The sequence below is a fragment of the Microplitis mediator genome, chromosome 2 (assembly GCF_029852145.1).
Source record: "Microplitis mediator isolate UGA2020A chromosome 2, iyMicMedi2.1, whole genome shotgun sequence".
Taxonomy (NCBI): Eukaryota; Metazoa; Arthropoda; class Insecta; order Hymenoptera; family Braconidae; genus Microplitis; species Microplitis mediator.
In genome coordinates, this window is record NC_079970.1 from 15,854,467 (window position 1) to 15,874,170 (window position 19,704).

A 19,704-nucleotide genomic window follows, 5' to 3' on the forward strand; every position below is an offset into this window, starting at 1 on the left:
TTCAATAGTAAAAACATTTTCTATAAAAATACAAGCACGACATTGCTTTGGTAGAAAATTCACAGCTTCTCGGTAAGAATATTTATTTTTTATTATAAGTAATGGAAGACCCTCAAAACTTTAATTAAAGTGAAAAAAGTGATTTTTCTGGCCTTGCGACAATTTTTAGTTCAAATTTGATATTTTTTTCTGGAAACTGAGAATTTTTTACAAAAAATTTTTTATTTTGGTGATGGGGTTATTCTTTGTTTGAACATAAATCAATTATAAAATAATGATAATTAATTTTATGATTTTTTTTAAACAGTAAAATATTTTCATAGAAATTTTCCAAGTTTCGACATTTGAAATTATCGTCAAAAAATTCGCATAACATACTCTATTGTACATCTAAAGAGTACTGCTGTTTAACTATAAATTATACTTTTTAAAGACCCGGTATTTACTCCCAGATTAGAAAATACGATTAATGACGATTGAAAATGTTTTAATCGCTTTGAATCGTCAATTGATGATTAAAGGTGATTAAAAACGATTCAATTTTTAATAGTTTTAAATCGTTTTTAATCCTCATGCGGGACCAGAAATTGCAAAATTATTTTACGATTAAAGACGATCCATGATGATTTGAAATTTTTTAATCGTCATAAATTGTCTTTAATCGTAAAATAATATTGCGATTTCTGGTCCCACATGAAGATTAAAAACGATTTATGACAATTTAAAATCTTTAATCGTCTATTGAAAACGATTAAATTTTTAATCGTTTTTAATCCCCTTGAAAAATAAAACATATATGGCCGTATATAGTTCACATATGAAGCATACACGTAGAAAAAAATATAGTCAATTTTACTAAAAAATATGAGAATAATTACTAAATTTGGATAGTAATCTTGAAACGCTTATGATTTATATGAAAAATTCATAAACAGATTAGCATATTTTACAAGTCGTTTAGTAAATTTTACTATCCCATTTTGTAAATTTTACTATCCCGTTTAGTAAATTTTACTATATTAGAATGGAAAAAATTAAATTGAATTTTTAACAGTTTTTCAACTTTTTATTATTATTGATCATTATTATTATTATTTTTGTCATCTGTATTGATGTTGGTGAGGATTTTTGTTTTTTAAAAAATCACTCGATTCAACCGAGATTCGAACCCTGATCTCCCGCGCGTGAGTCCTTTCCAATGTCTGACGGCCCGATGCGTCCTTTGAACAGAAGTTTCAAAACTTGTAATACATCTTTGTATATGCTATCCCCACCAACTTAATTTAATCTATACATAGTAGAATTTACTATACCGATAGTAAAAAAATATAATCGTGTTAGCCAAAAATACATTGCGTATAGTAATTTTTAATATTTTATACAGTAACAATCCTATATTGTATTAGAAAATTTACATTCTTAAATTTGTATTTATTAATAGTACTTGATAGTAAAATTTACTATACAAATAGTAAAAAATATAATCGTCTTAGCAAAAAATACATTACGTATAGTAATTTTTAATATCTTATTATGTAATTATTACTAACTAGTAAATTTTACTAAACGTTTAGTAATAATTACAATACAGAATGTATTTTTTCATATCTGTTAGTAAATTTTATTACTATAGTATTGTAATTTTTACTATACATTTTTCTCCGTGTATATAGTCATACATGGAGCATGTATGGCCATAAATGGGCATACCAACTTTTTTAATACAGTCATGCATGGGCATATATAAATCATATAAGGCCATACATGGTTCTGTATGACTATGCATTACTTGAAAAAAAATTCTAAGTCAATCAGGAGCTTAGCACATCGAAAAATTCGCTTTCCTATTTAAATAACATGGGAAAAAAAATTTTTTAGTTTGGAATTTTTAGTAGATTTCATAAAAATCTAACTATTGTATTTGTCCTCATGATGGAATTTTTGAAAAATTTTGCTACCTCTAAACTCAGCTCGATGAGCTGAGTCAGGAAATACATTCAGTTCAAAAGTTTATATATGTATTTATATATTACATCAAATCCATCTGAAAGCTCTTCGAATAAGCTTCAATTTTCATGCCTGTATATATATGCCTAGACCACTGAAATTACTTATTTTACCATTCATTCAATCAAATTTTGCTATTGCATTAGTTCTCCTACTTTTTAGTACATTCATGGAGCTACTTAAATTCATATTATCGCAGTGTGACACTTATAAAATCCATACATCTCAATTCAGTGGGTATATACAATTTTGTTTTATCGACAGTGTATAAATGATATGATATATCAATAACATGATTAACATTAGTTATGATGATATTATTCTCTATATCTACTCGTCGTTTGACATTCTACTAGGCTTTTTATTTCAAATATTAGTACTAATTTCAAGTACGACGCTTTGATGTATCGCAATCAATTTTTAATCTTAGAATATTTTATTAGTAAATTTTATTGAAAGCAAATTATCGCCTTTGTCCTTATGGTAGAATTCTCAAGCATTAAAACCATAATCTATCATAATTTTTCGAATAGGGTCCGGAATACCATTGGTCCAATAGTTTGAATATATGCATACGTATCTTTAAATAACGTCAAATCAAAACATATAGTGCATTATCATCAAAAATTCTTCTGAAGCTCATTTAGTTAGCTTCAATTTTTGGCATTATACTTATAATTTTTGGATTTTTTTTGTTTGATTATCTCGAGAATTTTTAAGAAAATGTAAAAAAAAATTTTATTTCAATATTAGCTTTTATTTGAACAGTGAAAAAAATTAAACAATGAGAAATCTACTTCCATTTCGGCTGCCGAATGGCCTTTTTTACCTAGGCAATGGCTCATTATACGAATAAGCCCAGCATACATTTCTGTAGGGAATTGAACGCTCAACAAAAAAAGTCTCTTATCATTTTTTGATAAATCCATTTTTTTTCAAGCAGGAATATTTTTTTTGTTCTATAAGTTGTTAGTTTTTCAGGTAGGACAAAAAAAAAATTTCGCCTAAACATGAAACACCCTAATGGCCATGTATGCCATGTATGCCGTGATTAATTAAACATATATGGCCGTTTATAGTCCATGTATGGGCATGTATGGCCATACATAGTTGTAGTGTTGAGTACTATTCCAAACAGAAGTGAATACAGTCTAGATAGCATACAGTACTGTCCGAAATTTTTCTTTTACAGAAAGTACTCAGCACTATCCCAAAGAGTTGCCATCACTACACTGGTCACAAAAATTAAGGGATAGAAAAAAAATCCGAAATTTTTAGGTGATTTTCAACATGCTGTAACTCGGTGAAAAATGGTCGCAGAAGAAAATAAAAAAAAAGCAAATTTGTAGCCTCAAGTTTCTAGTTCTCAAATCTGGACCTCGAATTTTTTTATCATGCACGGTTTCGGAGTAATCATAAAAAAACCGACGAAAAAAAAATTTCCAAAATTTATGCTGGTCTTTCAATAACTCTATGGGCGTCAATAAATTTTTTTGAATAATCCAACTTTATGACTCTTTTAGGAAATTTTATACCTTATAATGTGGCGGTCTGAAAAAGTCTGTACGACGATTTGGCACCGAGTTATCATTGATCAAAACAAAAAAGTCCATTTTGGCTTTCATAATCAATAACTCCGGACGTATTGATTGCACAGAGAATGGAAGCAGGGTTTTCAAAACTGGAAAACATTCTCTATAAGGCAAAATTAGTGGCTTTTGATAGAAAAATTTTTTTTAAAGCGATATTGTTTAGTAAAAAACAGGTCGAAATTCGCAAATTTAAGGATATTCGGAAATCTTGCTATAACTTTGGATATAACGGATGTAGAAAGGATATCTTCGTTTTTTTCCAACCTCAAAGTGTCCTGAAAAAACTCTGAAAATTTCGAATCGCTGCGATTTTTCTTTCTTAGTGCCCCGAAGCTTTAAATTTATCGATTTTGTCAAAAATCACCATAATTGATAGTTTTTCGGTTTTTGTCAAAAATCACCATAAAAATTTGAAAAAAACATTTTGTTTTTTCAATTTTTTTCGACAATCAATCTTTTTGATCGAGGAAATGAAGATTGTCGGTAAAGAAAAACATTTTCAAATCGAAAAAATGAACAAAAACCGAGAAACTACCAATTATGGTGATTTTTGACAAAATCGATAAATTTAAAGCTTCGGGGCACTAAGAAAGAAAAATCGCAGCGATTTGAAATTTTCAGAGTTTTTTCAGGACACTTTGAGAATGGAAAAAAACGAAGATATCCTTTCTACATCCGTTATATCTAAAGTTATAGCAAGATTTCCGAATATCCTTAAGTTTACGAATTTTCGACCTGTTTTTCACTAAACAATATCGCTTTAAAAAAAATTTTTTTATCAAAAGCCACTAATTTTGCCTTATAGAGAATGTTTTCCAGTTTTGAAAACCCTGCTTCCATTCTCTGTGCGATCAATACGTCCGGAGTTATTGATTATCAAAGCCAAAATAGACTTTTTTGCTTTGATCAATGATAACTCGGTGCCAAATCCTCGCAAAGACTTTTTCAGATCGCCAAATTAAAGGGTATAAGATTTCCTAAAAGAGTCATAAAGTTGGATTATTCAAAAAAATTTATTGACGCCCATAGAGTTATTGAAAGACCAGCAAAAATTTTGAAAATTTTTTTGCGTCGGTTTTCTTATGATTATTCCGGAACCGTGCATGATAAAAAAATTTGAAGTGCAGATCTGAAAACTAGAAACTTGAGGCTACAATTTGCTTTTTTTTAATTTTCTTCTGCGACCATTTTTCACTGAGTTACAGCATGTTGAAAATCACTTAAAAATTTCGGATTTTTTTTCTATCCCTTAATTTTTGTGACCAGTGTATTTTAACAAATGGCAATTATAGCACCGTCCTGACTGCTGTAATTAGTATTTATTTATTTTTTTTTTTGTTGTGTATACCTATCAAAATAGATTTACGCAATGGCGCCTAGCGCATTTTAAATTCACGTTAAAAAAATATCTAATACATTGACAATTACGTGTATGAAATATAGTCAAGAGCTTTAATAACAGCACAACGTCTTTAAAGACGTTATTTTAAATATTTGTCAAATAATTATATTAGTAACAGGGTTTAAGTTTTAAATTAGAATTATTATTTATATACTACTCGAATTTAAATTTTGCCGCGAATATTGTTTTACCTCATTTATTTTCAAGTAGTAAACAATCTTTTTCAAATAAAATTATGTAGTTGATAATTACGGGTTTTCTGAATTAAAATTAACTTTTACTCACAACTCGATTAATATCAACTTTCAGAGTCGATTAATCGATTCCAAGAATCAAAATGAATAAGCTCGAAGTCTGAATCAAAAATCGATTCTTTGGTGGATCTTTTCATCCCTAAAATGCTGTACCTAATATAGAATTATACGACTGCTCATAAATTGGAGTTCAGAGGATTAACGCAATTAGTGTATCCGACCTGTTATTATTATAAGTTCTAGCTATATTGTGGTTTAATCTGATAATTAAAAACATAGACGGGTTACAAATATAGATGTATTATAATAAGTATAGATTATTACACTTTTGTGTTTGTATAAACTGAGAAAATCTTAACTGACGTCAATCGTGACCTGAGTAATACTGAGGTAAAAGACTGATTTATCATTCAGGTAAGAGCATATAGGGCTCAAGGCTTTGGATTATATTATTCATCCCTTATCTTATGGCTTGAGACTCGTGACTCGGGTTAGGAGATTTAGGAAAACAGCGAGTACTACTGTTAGATAAAGTAAAAAATAACAAAAAAAAAAAAAAAAAAATAGACAAATACAAATGAATGATAATAATAATAATTTTTGTGAGTATTGAAAAGAATTTGATCCGTCTACTTTAAATAGAAAAAGAAAGAAGATACAGACAGCAAAATATAAAAAGAAAGTCGCATGTAATACAGGGGTTGTCTGAGGTATAAAGGAGTAAAAAAAGGAATAAAACGAAAAAAGGCTGTCAGATATATAGAACGTAAGAAACAGTATCGCGAGTTTTCATCACATGTGTACGATGGAATAAAGAAATGGTGCTTGTTGCTTTCAGAAACAAGTGGCCTCAACGGCTACAGAATGACGTCGAAGCTTGGTATAGGTGGAAGTGAGCGTAAGAGATAGAGTCTGGTAGCTTATTTGCTGCTGTGTGACAGTCTTAGATAGCCCTATATGTTATCAGGACAAGATATATTTTTGCGGCAGTGATGGAATGCTTCTGCTGATTGAATCCATATAACTAGTAATTTCAGTTTGAAAATTTTTAACTTACCGGTCGGGCTATGAAATATAATTAATTCATTCAAACTATAAGTTGAAGAAAAATAAATAAATTTGATTTCCCTATGGTATACCATAGCGGCATGTGCCTCACCCTATTCCTTTTTATCCATCTTTCCTACCCGACCTAGCTCTTCTACTTGGGATTACTACTGCTGGCGCTGATGTTCTACCATGTACTGGATTTATATGAATGAGAAAACTAATTGAATTCCCGGCCAGTACAGTAAGCAAGATTTTAAACCCTTGCCTACCACGGAAAATAATTGCAGGCTATCGATATTCCGCTACTGACGTCAGTTATAAAATAACATATTTGATTTTATACACATATCAACATAGTTGACAGATATATTCGGGCGTTTACAAAAAAAAAACAATTTTTTCTTTTTCTCGGAAACAGGTTCAAAAGTTTCATTTAGACATAAAAATACGCCTTTGAAAATTAGTTATTGTCATTTACAGTCGGACTAACATAAAATATCATGAATTATTTGTCAGCATTATTTAGATTCAAAATTATCATACAAACAAAAATCTATAACGCAAAGTGGTTGATATAGTGAAGAGTAAATTTCATTTAAACGATCGGCTAATTTATTGAGCTTACCAAACAAGTTCCACCAATACAAACATCAAGACTGTCGTCTGCATGGCATCGAGTGCCATCATGTACTTTATTAGCAAGTTGAACGACAATTGAGTCATCAGTATCCAATTCAGTAAGACTATCTTCAATACTTTCTTCATCTGAAGTTAGCTTATTATTCTTGTCATCTTGGTGACTCGAGTCGTAGTCTCTTGTTGATAAAGTTGAGAACCGGGATGAAACGCCACGGCAAATTAGAGAGCAGGGTCTTGTTGGATCGTCGTATGGATACCATTTTAGTAACTGTCCACTGTATGGTACGTTGTCAAATGCGCTGCATTGCTCTGCGCGAAAATCACTCGGTATCTCGCATGCCTGCAACAGTAGAAAGAGAATTAGAGGATGAGTAGTGAACAGAAGATAAAGGGAGTTGTAAAAAGAATGAGATGAGTGTTCTAACGACCTATTAATCTTCTCAGCCTCCGGTACGGTCATTGGTAATTGTTTCCCCTCCTCACCCTCCTTCATTTATATCCATGTACTCTTGTACTATTTCTCTATATACGTGAGAAGGGACTAGGATAACGAAAGAACGAGTTAGGACACGTTCAGGGTCTATCTCACCAGCACTCTTATAGATTACTTTTGTACTAGTCTAAGAAAAGTCTTTTCGATGCAGTTTCAATCCACGTCGGGTCCTTGTTCGTATTCTTCCTTATATAATCCTTTTTTTTTTATTTTACATTTATTTTATTTTTTCTCGTTTGGGAAAATAAATAAAATGCCAAACGAGCCAAGATTACGTGGCAAAGTGCCAGACACGTGCGTCTAGAGGAAGTTTTATTTGATAGAAGAATATCGATGGTTAGATAAAAAACATTAATAAAAATAACGGTATAAGAACACAAAAAAAATTGGTCTATCGGTTGACCGAAGCTCCTTGAACTCGAAAACATTGTTGTGATTACATTTTCTAGCTCTTCGAGCTCGAAAATACTTTTGTGTGCCGTTGTTTTCGAAGAAAAACGTTTTTTAGAATTTTCTCTCCAACGATATCTCTCAAACGAGTTGAACGATTGAGACGGTTAAGGTGGCAACCGACGGGTTCTATTGAGTTCTAAAGCTGATCAAAGTTTTAAGTTAATTTATCTAGTTATTTTTCAGATATTTCTAAAAAACTAATAAAATTTTTTTTTTAATTCTTTCGACAACGGTTTCTCTTGAACGAATGAACCGATTTTGATGGTTGAGGTGGCATTCGACGCGTCTGATGAAGTTCTAGAGCTAACAAGGTTTTGGAATGAATCCATCGAGCATATGACAAGTTATCCAAAAAAACATTTTTAAAAAAATTTTACTTTTGGAATATCTCCGAACGCACCCTACCGATCAATTTCAATTGACTAGCCGCGTCGAATGCCACCTTGACGATCAAAATCGCATCATCCGTTCAAAAGTTACAGATATTTACAAACGTACGCACACACATACATACACTCGGACATCATCTTGAAATTAGTCAGAATAGCTTTGTAGAACCTCAAAACGTCAAGATCTAATAGAAATTCGATTTTCGAAAATCGGACCGAAACCAATATCTTCCCGAATTTGTCAAAATTTTCATTTTTCTTAGTGGAAAGTTAAAAATGCAAAACTCAGCGTAATTTTTGACAATGATTGTACCATTAGTTTTTAATATTAAAAAATAAGGTCTACACGCCACATTAGGGTGGCGCAAAAAAACCGACTATTTTTAACTTCCCATTGAGAAAATCGATGATTTTTAAAAAATTTGGGAAGTTATTGGTTTCACCCCGATTTTCAAAAACCGGGTTTTCATCATATGTCGACATTTGAAGGTGCTAGGATGCTATTCTGATATTTTCAGAGCGATGTCTGTGTGTGTGTGTGTGTGTGTGTGTGTGTGTGTGTGTGTGTGTGTGTGTGTGTGTGTGTCGATGTAAACCTCTCATATCTTTTTGATGAATGAACCGATTAAAAATGGTTCTTGCGTCATTCGAAAGAAATCTTCTGAACTTAGATTTTCAAACAAATTTTAGACCATTTAGTCAATTAAACTCTGAGATATTTAAGAAATACGAAAAAAAAAAAAATTTTATTTTCGTTTTTTTTGGATATTGTGAAAACTGTTGGATCGATCAATTTCAAAATCTAATAAGCTATAGAACTCGATAAAAGCTTTCGATTGCCACCAAGAACGTCTCAATTAGATAATCCGTTCTAAAGATATCGTCGACGAAAGAAACAGTAGAAAACGGTTTTTTGCAAATATCGTCGTAAAGACTTAACCAATCATTCCCAAAATATCATCAGCTCTAGACCTTAATAAATCGCGCCGATTGCCACCTTAACCGTCTTAATCGGATAATCCGTTCGAGAGATATCGTCGACGAAAGAATGAAAAAAAATCGTTTTTTTTTTTCGTTTTTCGTGAATATTTCGGAAACTATCGAATCGATCAATTAAAATATCTAATCAGCTCCAGAACTCGATAAAAGCATCCAGTTGCTGCCAAGAACGTCCCAATCAGATAATCCGTTCGAGAGATATCGTCGACGGAATAATAAATGTTAAATCAATATCTGCTTTTTTCATTGAATAACATAATAATTACTAAACAAAATCACTCAAAACTAATATGTTCTTTATATAAGTCATTAGAAGTGATTGCCTAAAAATCGTCATGTTCGCTCGTATCAGGATATACTTACACGATATAGATGCAACGTATCACGTTGTAATGAGGTGGAACGCTCCTACATTACAATTTAAATATAATTTCGACTCGCGCCAAAAGATCCGCCCTCCTTCTTCAACAACTGTCAACAACTGGAGAAAGTACAGTCACTGAAGCGCCGGGGTCGCTACGGTCGAGTCCCGACATTTGGTTTTAGGGGTTGGCCAACCTGAGTGGAGAGGTACGACGGCCAGAGACGACAAACTATCGGTCTTTAACTGCCGTGGACGGACGTGCCTTACTACGACTACCACTAACATCTTGGTTTCCACTACAATTTTCCATATACTACTACTACTACTACACGTGCTGCTAGTCATCATTAAAATGGGCTAAGAGCATAGAAGCCCACGGCTCATGGAAGCTTATTCTTTTATTAAGTTAATTAAGTTATTTAAACTGGTATTGTTCAGTCACGAGCTTAATAATTTTGAAAAGCTTCGTGTACTTTCGCTACGTACGGGAGCAGCCGAACTCGCTACTGACTTGAATGTCAGAATAGTGTCGGGTCACTCGCTATCTGGGGCCGACACCTGCAATTTCTTGCTCATGACCGTCTCAAAATGGCATGAGAATCCGCTACCAGCCGGCCAATTAGAGAAATTTGCGGCTAACTATTTCCTGTTGGCGCGCTTTTAAGCCAATGGGAAAATTCGTTACTGCAGCCATGCTGCCACGTCACCACCGAGCAGCCAAGAAGGAAGAAGACGACGTCTCTATTTCCAATCTACATCGATCAGTACAAACTCAGCTATCCATCCAATCGCTTCGCTCAAAATAGTATATCTCTAGTGTGATATAAGTCTGAACCGCTCCGCTAAATCTCTGCTTAAATATTCTCAATAATTAGCTAGTATATCAAGGCTACTAATTATTGAGTATATATTGAATTGTTGCTCGCGTCTTATTAATTATAAATTAATTATCGCGTCATTAACCGCTACCGACCACGTGTCGTATTTATACGCGTATTCTTTTACAGTCGCATTCGCTATCGCGTATCTTGTAGTTGCGTTCGCTATCTTTCTCACAGTTTTAGTGTACATATTGTTTAATAAAGATCTATTTTATTATCTGTAATTTTGTGTTTATTGTTAGTTATTGAATTAACCACACCTACACCAGAATCCCACAGAGCATTCGCTCATTTTACAGGTATTTATATAATACTTATTGTGGAACGGATCTGGTTGATTGGAAAGGATTGGAATGGTTTGGTAGACTTGGAAGGAAGGATTGGTAATGGTTTTGGTCTTGGAGGAAAAGGATCGGTGGAATAAGAAGGACTGGTTAAGGTTGGAGATTGTTGGAGTAAGTGAAGTCGTTTTGTTTATTGTCGGGTTAACTATTTTATTTGAAAATAATATTTAATATTGGAGTCGATTACTAAATTAGAGTCAGTAGAGTCACATTGTCATTAATTAAATTAGTCGAGTCAGTTATCTTTGTCTAAGTCAATTGTCGAGTCAGTGTCATCAGTCATTTTGGTTATTGTTCATCTCATTAATTATCTGTAAAGCGGCTTCGTCTAAATAAATGCCATTGTTTTATATCTAAATTTGACATATAAATTTAATTCATCACAACCTTTCTGATAAGTTTAGGTATAAGACTTCTCTCCTAATGTTAATACTGTGTGTTGTAATTTATTACAACGTAAATACTTATTTTTGAGCTAATTATTGAACATGATTGTGAACAAATATAAAAAATGCTCATTCATTTATTATTTTAGATTCTAAATTTTTAAACTTTAACATAAAACGTAACCCTGTTGAGCTTGAAAAGCTCATAAAAAAGGGAAACAAAAGTATCTTCGAGCTCGAAGAACTCGAAAATGTATTCACAACAATGTTTTAGAGATCAAGGAGCTCGAAAACAGCGGGAAGTTTTAGGGCTGGCCCACAGGGTCAACCGATAGACAGATTTTTTTTTTCGATCTCGCATGAAAATTGGTTGGTTTACGATGTTTTTAGAAGCCTCTCCGAAAATCAGCTCGATAAAAAATTTGCAAGAGGCCGCTCACGAATTTAGAAAATATCAAAAATGATAGAAATTCGACTTTTTTATTTCAAATTTTTTTCTTTCTCGTAGCAGCAATAGTTTATATTTGTGAAACCATGAGCACGCTGAAAATTTAAGCCCAAAATCTACAGATTCAAACCTCGCTCAAGAATTTTGAATTTTTTCGAGTGCTGTCTTTTGGACGCTTTCGAGCGACCCTTAAATATTAATAATGAAGCTTTTCGATTTTTTCACCATCAATTTGCATGACAATGAATGAAAATGTCACCCGAGAAATAAAAATAATAAGTTATTTACATACTTTTTTATTTTTCAATTCAATTTGTCGGTCATTCCGCTTATTCAAAACTTACCAAATTTTATTGTTGAAGACTGTCCTGTATACTTTTGGTTAGGCAAAAGTTATACTTTACTGAAATGACAATAATTGAGTTATGAAAAAATACAAAAACTAATTCAAACTATTAGTTACATATTATCAGTTGATATTCAAAATTCTTTTTGCAGGTTTAACTATTTAAATTTTGGGCTTAAATTTTCAACGTGGTCATGGTTTTACAAATATAAAATATTGCTGCTACACGGAAAAAAATAATCGGTAGCAGCTACCGATTCTTCCGGTAACAGTTACCGAAATAGTCAGTTGCTGTTACCGATTTTTTTTCGGTAGCTCTTACCAATTTTTTTTCGGTAGCTGTTACCGATTATTTCGGTAGCTCTTACCGATTAATTCGGTAGCTATTACCGATTAATTCGGTAGCTATTACTGATTTTTTTGATATCGGTGTGCGTACGTGCGCGTACGCGTGCTTATGCGAATGAGTGTGTGCGAACGTGTGTGTGCGTACAAGTGTGTGTCTACGAGTTCGAATATTTTTAGTGGCCAAATTTGCCCCAGCTATAGAGAATTAGCCGAAAAATGGATAAGTAGGGGTGGGGGGGGAATGGGCCCCCCCAAATTTGTAGCATGAAAAGTGTTCGGACGACGGGAGGGCAAAATGGGACATTGCGACAAAATGGTCCCTCCCAAATTTTTAACATGAAAAGTGTTTGGGCGGAGGGAGGAGCAAATAGGCCACTGGGGCAAAATGGCCTCTTCAGAATTTTGAACTTGAAAAGTGTTTGGGCAAAGGGAGGGGCAAAATAGGACACTGAGGCAAAATGGGCCACTGAGGCAAAATGGGCCACTGAAGCAAAATGGGCCACTGAAGCAAAATGGTCCCCCAAAAATTTTTAACATGAGAAGTGTTCGGGGGGGGGGGGGGTAGGGGGTAGGGGAGTAAAATGGGCTACCTAGACTTTAGGAACCTACGACTATTTTATTGCCAAACGCCTAATTCAACAGAAAACATTGGATTAAGTCATTTTAAGATCCAAATCTTCACTATCAACTCTTTTTTATACTAAATACATAACAAAAAGTTTCAAAACTTAAAATAAGCGAGAACCATACATTGAGTTGTGTTAGGAGCCCATTTTGCCCAACTTTTGAGGATTTTTTAATTTTGATAGACACAGCAAATTAACACCAAAAACTCAGGAGAAGGAAAAAAAAGTGAAACAAGCTGAAAAACTTACATTATAAAAATTTTTTGAGGGGGGCCCATTTTGCCTCACATTTTTAAATTTTTTATTTTGAATGAACCGAACAAATTAAGGTTAAATGCTTGGCAAGGGAGTGAAAAAAACCAAAAACAAGTAAAAAAACAGGATTTATAAATTTTTTCTTAGGGGTCCATTTTGCCCCACCCCCTTCCCCTATATTGAAATTTTTTCTAGTTGACGATAAAAACATAAAAAAATTATTTTTTTCGTAATTTTCGGCTGGTCCATTTTGCCCCAGGTGTCATGCGTAGGGCTAAAAAAGCGGAAATATATTAATTTATGTTCAAGTTGACAATAAAAATATAAAAAAATCATTTTTTCGTAATTTTTAACTGATTTATTTGGCCCTAGGTGTCATGTGTAGGGCTAAAAATGCGCATGTAAATCAGATTTATAGTAATTAACCGAAAAAAAAAAAATTTTTTTTCAATCAAAATTTTAGAGGGGCCTCTTTCCCCCACCTATCCCTATCCCTCAAAAATAGTTGTTTTTGCTCACTGAAATTGTTCAGTGAAACCGAAATAATCGGTAGCAGCTACCGATTGTTTCGGTATCGGGTACCAATTGCAAATCGGTAGGTGCAACCAAAATAATCGGTAAAAGTTACCGAAATAATCGTAGCTGTTGCCGAAAATTAATCGGTAGCAGTTACCGATTATTTCGGTAGCGTCTACCGAAAAATAATCGGTAGCTGCTACCAATTGCCAATCGGTAGCTGCTACCGATTAGTTTTTTCGGTGTACTAAGAAGAAAAAAATTTAAAAAAAAAATCGAATTTCTATCATTTTTTATACTTTCAGAATTCCCGAGCTACCTCTTGCAAATTTTTTATCGAGCTGATTTTTGGAGAGGCTTTTTTAAACATCGTAAACCATAAACTTTCATACGAGATCGAAAAAAAAATAGTCAGTTTTTTTGCGCCACCCTACTCCACATGAAGTTAAAAGTTGACTGAATTTGTGATAATTTAATGGTAATCAAGGATTACAATAAATTATTTTTGATATTTTTCGTATGGAGTGCGAATAGTTTTGCTATTTAAGAATGATTATGAAGGTGATTCATTATATTATTTTTTTAATATATATTATAGAAAAATCTATCTATCGGTTGACCCTGCAGGCCAGCCCAAAACTTCCCGCTGTTTTCGAGCTCGTTGAGCTCGAAAACACTATTGTAAATACATTTTCAAGCTCGTCGAGCTCGCAAATACTTTTGTATGCCATTGTTTTGTAAAAAACCATTTTTTAGCATTTCTTTCTCCCAAGATATCTCGCGAACGAATTAACCGATTTTGATGGTTGAGGTGGCAATTGACGTGTTTTGTCAAGTTCTGAAGCTGATCAAATTTTGGATTAGATTTATCGAGTCGTTTTCGAGATATTTCAGAAAAAATAAAAAATTTTTTTTTTTTTAATTCTTTCGATAACGGTTTCTCTTGAACGAATGAACCGATTTTGATGGTTGAGGTGGCATTCGACGCGGCTTATAAAGCTCTAGAGCCCAGTTCGTTTTAGAATTAATCCATCAAGCACATTAAAAGTTATCCGAAAAAAACATTTTTGCAAAAATTTTATTTTTGGAATATCTCTGAACGAGCCCTACCGATCAAGGTCAATTTTCTCTCGGCTTTAAGATATTTACAATCCGCGTCGAATGACACCTTAGAGTTCAAAATCGGTTCATCCGTTCAAAAGATACAAGTATTTACATACGTACGTACGTACGTACATACATGCATACATACACTCGGACATCATCGTGAAATTAGTCAGAATAGCTTCCTAGGACCTCAAAACGTTGACATCTGATGGAAATTCGATTGTCGTAAATTGGACCGAAACCAATAACTTCCCGAATTTTTGAAACTTTACAATTTTCTTAGCGGGAAGTTAAAAATTTTTTTTTTTTCGTAATTCGTCAATATTTTCGAGTCTACTTGATCAAATGATTCAAAATTTTTAGGAAAATTGATGGCCAACAAGCTCTTTCGATTGCCGCCTTAACTATCCAAATCGATTCATTAGTTAAAAAGTTATAAAGAGTTTACATACATACACACACTCTATACATATATATATTTAATATGAAACCAAATTACTAGAAGCACAATTAAACTAGTAATTTCCTACTGGCTCCGTAGGGTAGCGGTAAAGCGTTTGACTCTTACATGTAGGGTGTGGGGTTCGAATCCTCCGGATGCCAATATTAAGATTATCTAATTTTTCACGAAAAACTGAATATGTTAGAATTATTTGTAAAGAATAATAGATGTAATATACACTGGTCACAGAAATTAAGGGATAGAAAAAAAATCCGAAATTTTTAGGTGATTTTCAACATGCTGTAACTCGGTGAAAAATGGTCGTATAAAAAATCTAGAAAGGCAAATTGTAGCCTCAAGTTTCTAGTTTTCAGATCTGGACCTCAAAATTTTTTATCATGTACGGTTCCGGAGTAATCATAAGAAAACCAACGAAAAAAAAATTTTCAAAATTTTTGCTGGTCTTTCAATACCTCTATGGGCGACAATAAATTTTTTTGAATAATCCGACTGTCTGACTTTTCTCGGAAATTTTATGCCCTTCAATTTGGTGGCCTTAAAAAGTCTCTACGACGATTTGGCGCCGAGTTATCATTGATCAAAGCAAAAAAGTCCATTTTGGCTTTGATAATCAATAACTCCGGATGTATTGGTCATACAGAGATTGGAAGCAGGGTTTTAAAAACTGGAAAACATTCTCTATAAGGCAAAATTAGTGGCATTTGATAGAAAAATTTTTTTTAAAGCGATATTGTTTGGTAAAAAACAGGTCAAAATTCACAAATTTAAGGATATTCGGAAATCTTGCTATAACTTTGGATATAACGGATAAACAAAGGATATCTTCGACTTTTTTTCAACCTCAAAGTGTCCTGAAAAAACCCTGAAAATTTCAAATCGCTGCGAGTTTTCTTTCTTAGTGCCCCGAAGCATAAATTTATCGATTTTGTCAAAAATCACCATAATTGGTAGTTTCTTGGTTTTTGTTCATTTTTTCGATTTGAAAATGATTTTTTTACCGATAATCTTCATTTCTTTGATCAAAAAAATTGATTATCGAAAAAAATTTGAAAAAAAAAAATTTGAAAAAAATTTTTTTTTTTTTCAAAATTTTTTTTTTCAAAAATTTTTTTTTTTCAAAATTTTTTTTTTTGTTGTATCTGCAATGATTTAAAATTGTCAAAAAAAATTCCTAAAATTTTTTTTACCGCTGTAACTGCATCTGCTTCAAATGTCAACTTAACAAACATACCCTTTGGGTAACTCTAATGCCGGCGGTAAAAAAAATTTTAGGAATTTTTTTTGACAATGATAAATCATTGCAGATACAACAAAAAAAAAAAATTTTGAAAAAAAAAAATTTTTTAAAAAAAAAATTTTGAAAAAAAAAAAAAATTTTTTCAAATTTTTTTTTTTTTAATTTTTTTCGATAATCGATTTTTTTGATCAAAGAAATGAAGATTATCGGTAAACAAACCATTTTCAAATCGAAAAAATGAACAAAAACCGAGAAACTACCAATTATGGTGATTTTTGACAAAATCGATAAATTTAAAGCTTCGGGGCACTAAGAAAGAAAACTCGCAGCGATTTGAAATTTTCAGGGTTTTTTCAGGACACTTTGAGGTTGAAAAAAAGTCGAAGATATCCTTTGTTCATCCGTTATATCCAAAGTTATAGCAAGATTTCCGAATATCCTTAAATTTGTGAATTTTGACCTGTTTTTTACCAAACAATATCGCTTTAAAAAAAATTTTTCTATCAAATGCCACTAATTTTGCCTTATAGAGAATGTTTTCCAGTTTTTAAAACCCTGCTTCCATTCTCTGTATGACTAATACATCCGGAGTTATTGATTGTCAAAGCCAAAATGGACTTTTTTGCTTTGATCAATGATAACTCGGCGCCAAATCGTCGTAGAGACTTTTTAAGGCCACCAAATTAAAGGGCATAAAATTTCCGAGAAAAGTCAGACAGTCGGATTATTCATAAAAATTATTGTCGCCCATAGAGGTATTGAAAGACCAGCAAAAATTTTGGAAATTTTTTTTTCGTTGGTTTTCTTATGATTACTCCGGAACCGTACATGATAAAAAATTTTGAGGTCCAGATCTGAAAACTAGAAACTTGAGGCTACAATTTGCCTTTCTAGATTTTTTATACGACCATTTTTCACCGAGTTACAGCATGTTGAAAATCACCTAAAAATTTCGGATTTTTTTTCTATCCCTTAATTTCTGTGACCAGTGTATATAATATAAATGAATCGTTCCAATACTTGATAAAAAAAAAAAAATCTGTCTATCGGTTGACCCTGCGGGCCAGCCCCAAAACTTCCCGCTGTTTTCGAGCTTAAATAGCTCAAAAACATTAGTGTGAATTCATTTTCGAGCTCTTCGAGCTTGAAAATGCTTTTACATGCAATTGTTTTTTCATGAGCCTTTTAAGCTTTAACAAGTTACGTTTTATGTTAAAGTTTGAAAATTTAAGAATCGAAAATCATTCATGAACGTGCGGTTTTTAAATTTATAGTCCTGATTATGTTCAATAAACTTAATAAATTGAGGTAGAAATCAATGCCACACAGAGAAAAGCAAATCTTGAACCAAGAAATAAAATGTCTTCGAAATTTATTTCTTGAACCAAGCGAAATTTCTTACTTTATTGAAGTAAAAAAATTATTTGGATCAAGAAATTATTTCCTTCGCGGAACACATAACTTTCTTAGTTCAACATATAAATTCTTTAAACCAAGAAAAAAGTTTCTTGGTCCCAAAAATTTTTTTTTGGTTCGAGAAGTTTTTTTTTTTAATTCAACAAATTTTTTTTTTCGGCTGAAAATTGTTACGTTTTTAAGTCAAGAAAAAATGTCTTGAACTGAAACGAAAAAGTTTTTGAACCATAAAAAATAATGTTCTAAACCAAAAACAAACTTTCTTGGCCCAAGAAAGTTAGTTCTTGGTTTAAAGCATTATTTTTCTCGGGCTAAGAAAGTTTGTTCTTAACTCGAGAAATTTTTTTCTTGTCTAAAGACTGTTGCCTTATTGAGTCAAGAAACATTGTCTTGAGCTAAAAAAAGAAAGTTATTGTACTAAGAAAAAAAATTTTTTAAACCAAGAAAAAACTTTCTTGGGCCAAGAAATGTTTTTTTTTGTCGCAAAAAAAAAAATTTTCCAGCCAAGAAATTAATTTTTTTAATTAAGCAAATAAATTTATCGAGCTACAAAATTTTACTTTTTTTTCATTTTTTTGTTGAAAACATTTTTTTTTTTTGTTCAAATATTACAAACAATGCTGTGAAGCAAATAAATACTGCTTTAGAAGCATTTATAAGGGATAGGCCAGTTTCGCAATAAGTTAAACATTTAAAACAAATTGAGAAAAAACAATTATCGCTTACCCTTGAAAAAAAAAAATATTCTTGGCACAATACTGGGCTACCGAGGCTCGGCCTCCCAAGGTTGGTCCAAGATCCGACCAACGTTCAAGTGACAAGTCTTGGTTTGCCAGTCTTGGGCCAAGATTCAGCCAATACTCAAGTGACAAGCCTTGGTTTGCCAGTCTTGGGCCAAGATTTAGCCAATACTCAAGTGACAAGCCTTGGTTTGCCAGTTTTGGGACAAGGTTCAGCCAATGCTCAAGTGACAAGCCTTGGTTTGCCGGACTTGGGACAAGATTCAACAAACATTTAATTGACAAGCCTTGGTTTGCCAGTCTTGGGCCAAGATTCAGCCAATACTCAAGTGACAAACCTTGGTTTGTTAGTCTTGGGCCAATGTTCAGCCAATGCTCAAGTGACAGGCCTTGTTTGTCAGTCTTGGGACAAGATTCCACAGACATTTAATTGACAAGCCTTGGTTTGCCAGTCTTGGGCCAAAATTCAGCCAATACTCAAGTGGCAAACCTTGGTTTGCTAGTCTTGGGCCAATGTTCAGCCAATACTCAAGTGACCAACCTTGGTTTTCTAGTCTTGGGCTAATGTTCAGCCAATACTCAAGTGACAAGCCTTCGTTTGCCAGTCTTGGGACAAAGTTCAGCCATTATTCAAGTGACAAGCCTTGGTTTACCAGTCTAAATAACAAATGGTACCTAAAAACCCCTGGCTTCTGTGAATAGCGTAACAGCCTAGTGGATAAGACGCTTGCCTAGCAGCCATGAAGGACCAGGTTCGAGACCCAGCAAATGCAAAAAAAAAATTAGTTTCATCGATCTACCTGATTTCTCTGTGTACAAATTTATTTCCATATGTTACCATCCCGCACATGTCTACTAATATTTTTTTTTTTAAATTTATTTTTAATAAGCATAGGTGCTTATTTAGCAACAGTCTTGGCACAATACTGGCTCTCGATATTGGGCCAAT

At 32.9% G+C, this 19,704-nt stretch overlaps 1 protein-coding gene across 2 annotated transcripts in view; it reads right to left on the reverse strand.

The window, feature by feature from the left end:
- The window catches only part of LOC130664138 (protein madd-4), a 328,261-nt gene that overhangs the window by 53,351 nt on the left and 255,206 nt on the right, over nt 1–19,704 (reverse strand). For both annotated transcript variants that reach the window (XM_057463924.1, XM_057463923.1), the window contains exon 6: nt 6,931–7,284. In XM_057463924.1, the coding sequence (XP_057319907.1) occupies nt 6,931–7,284 (354 nt within the window). The remainder of the gene's footprint in view (nt 1–6,930; nt 7,285–19,704) is intronic.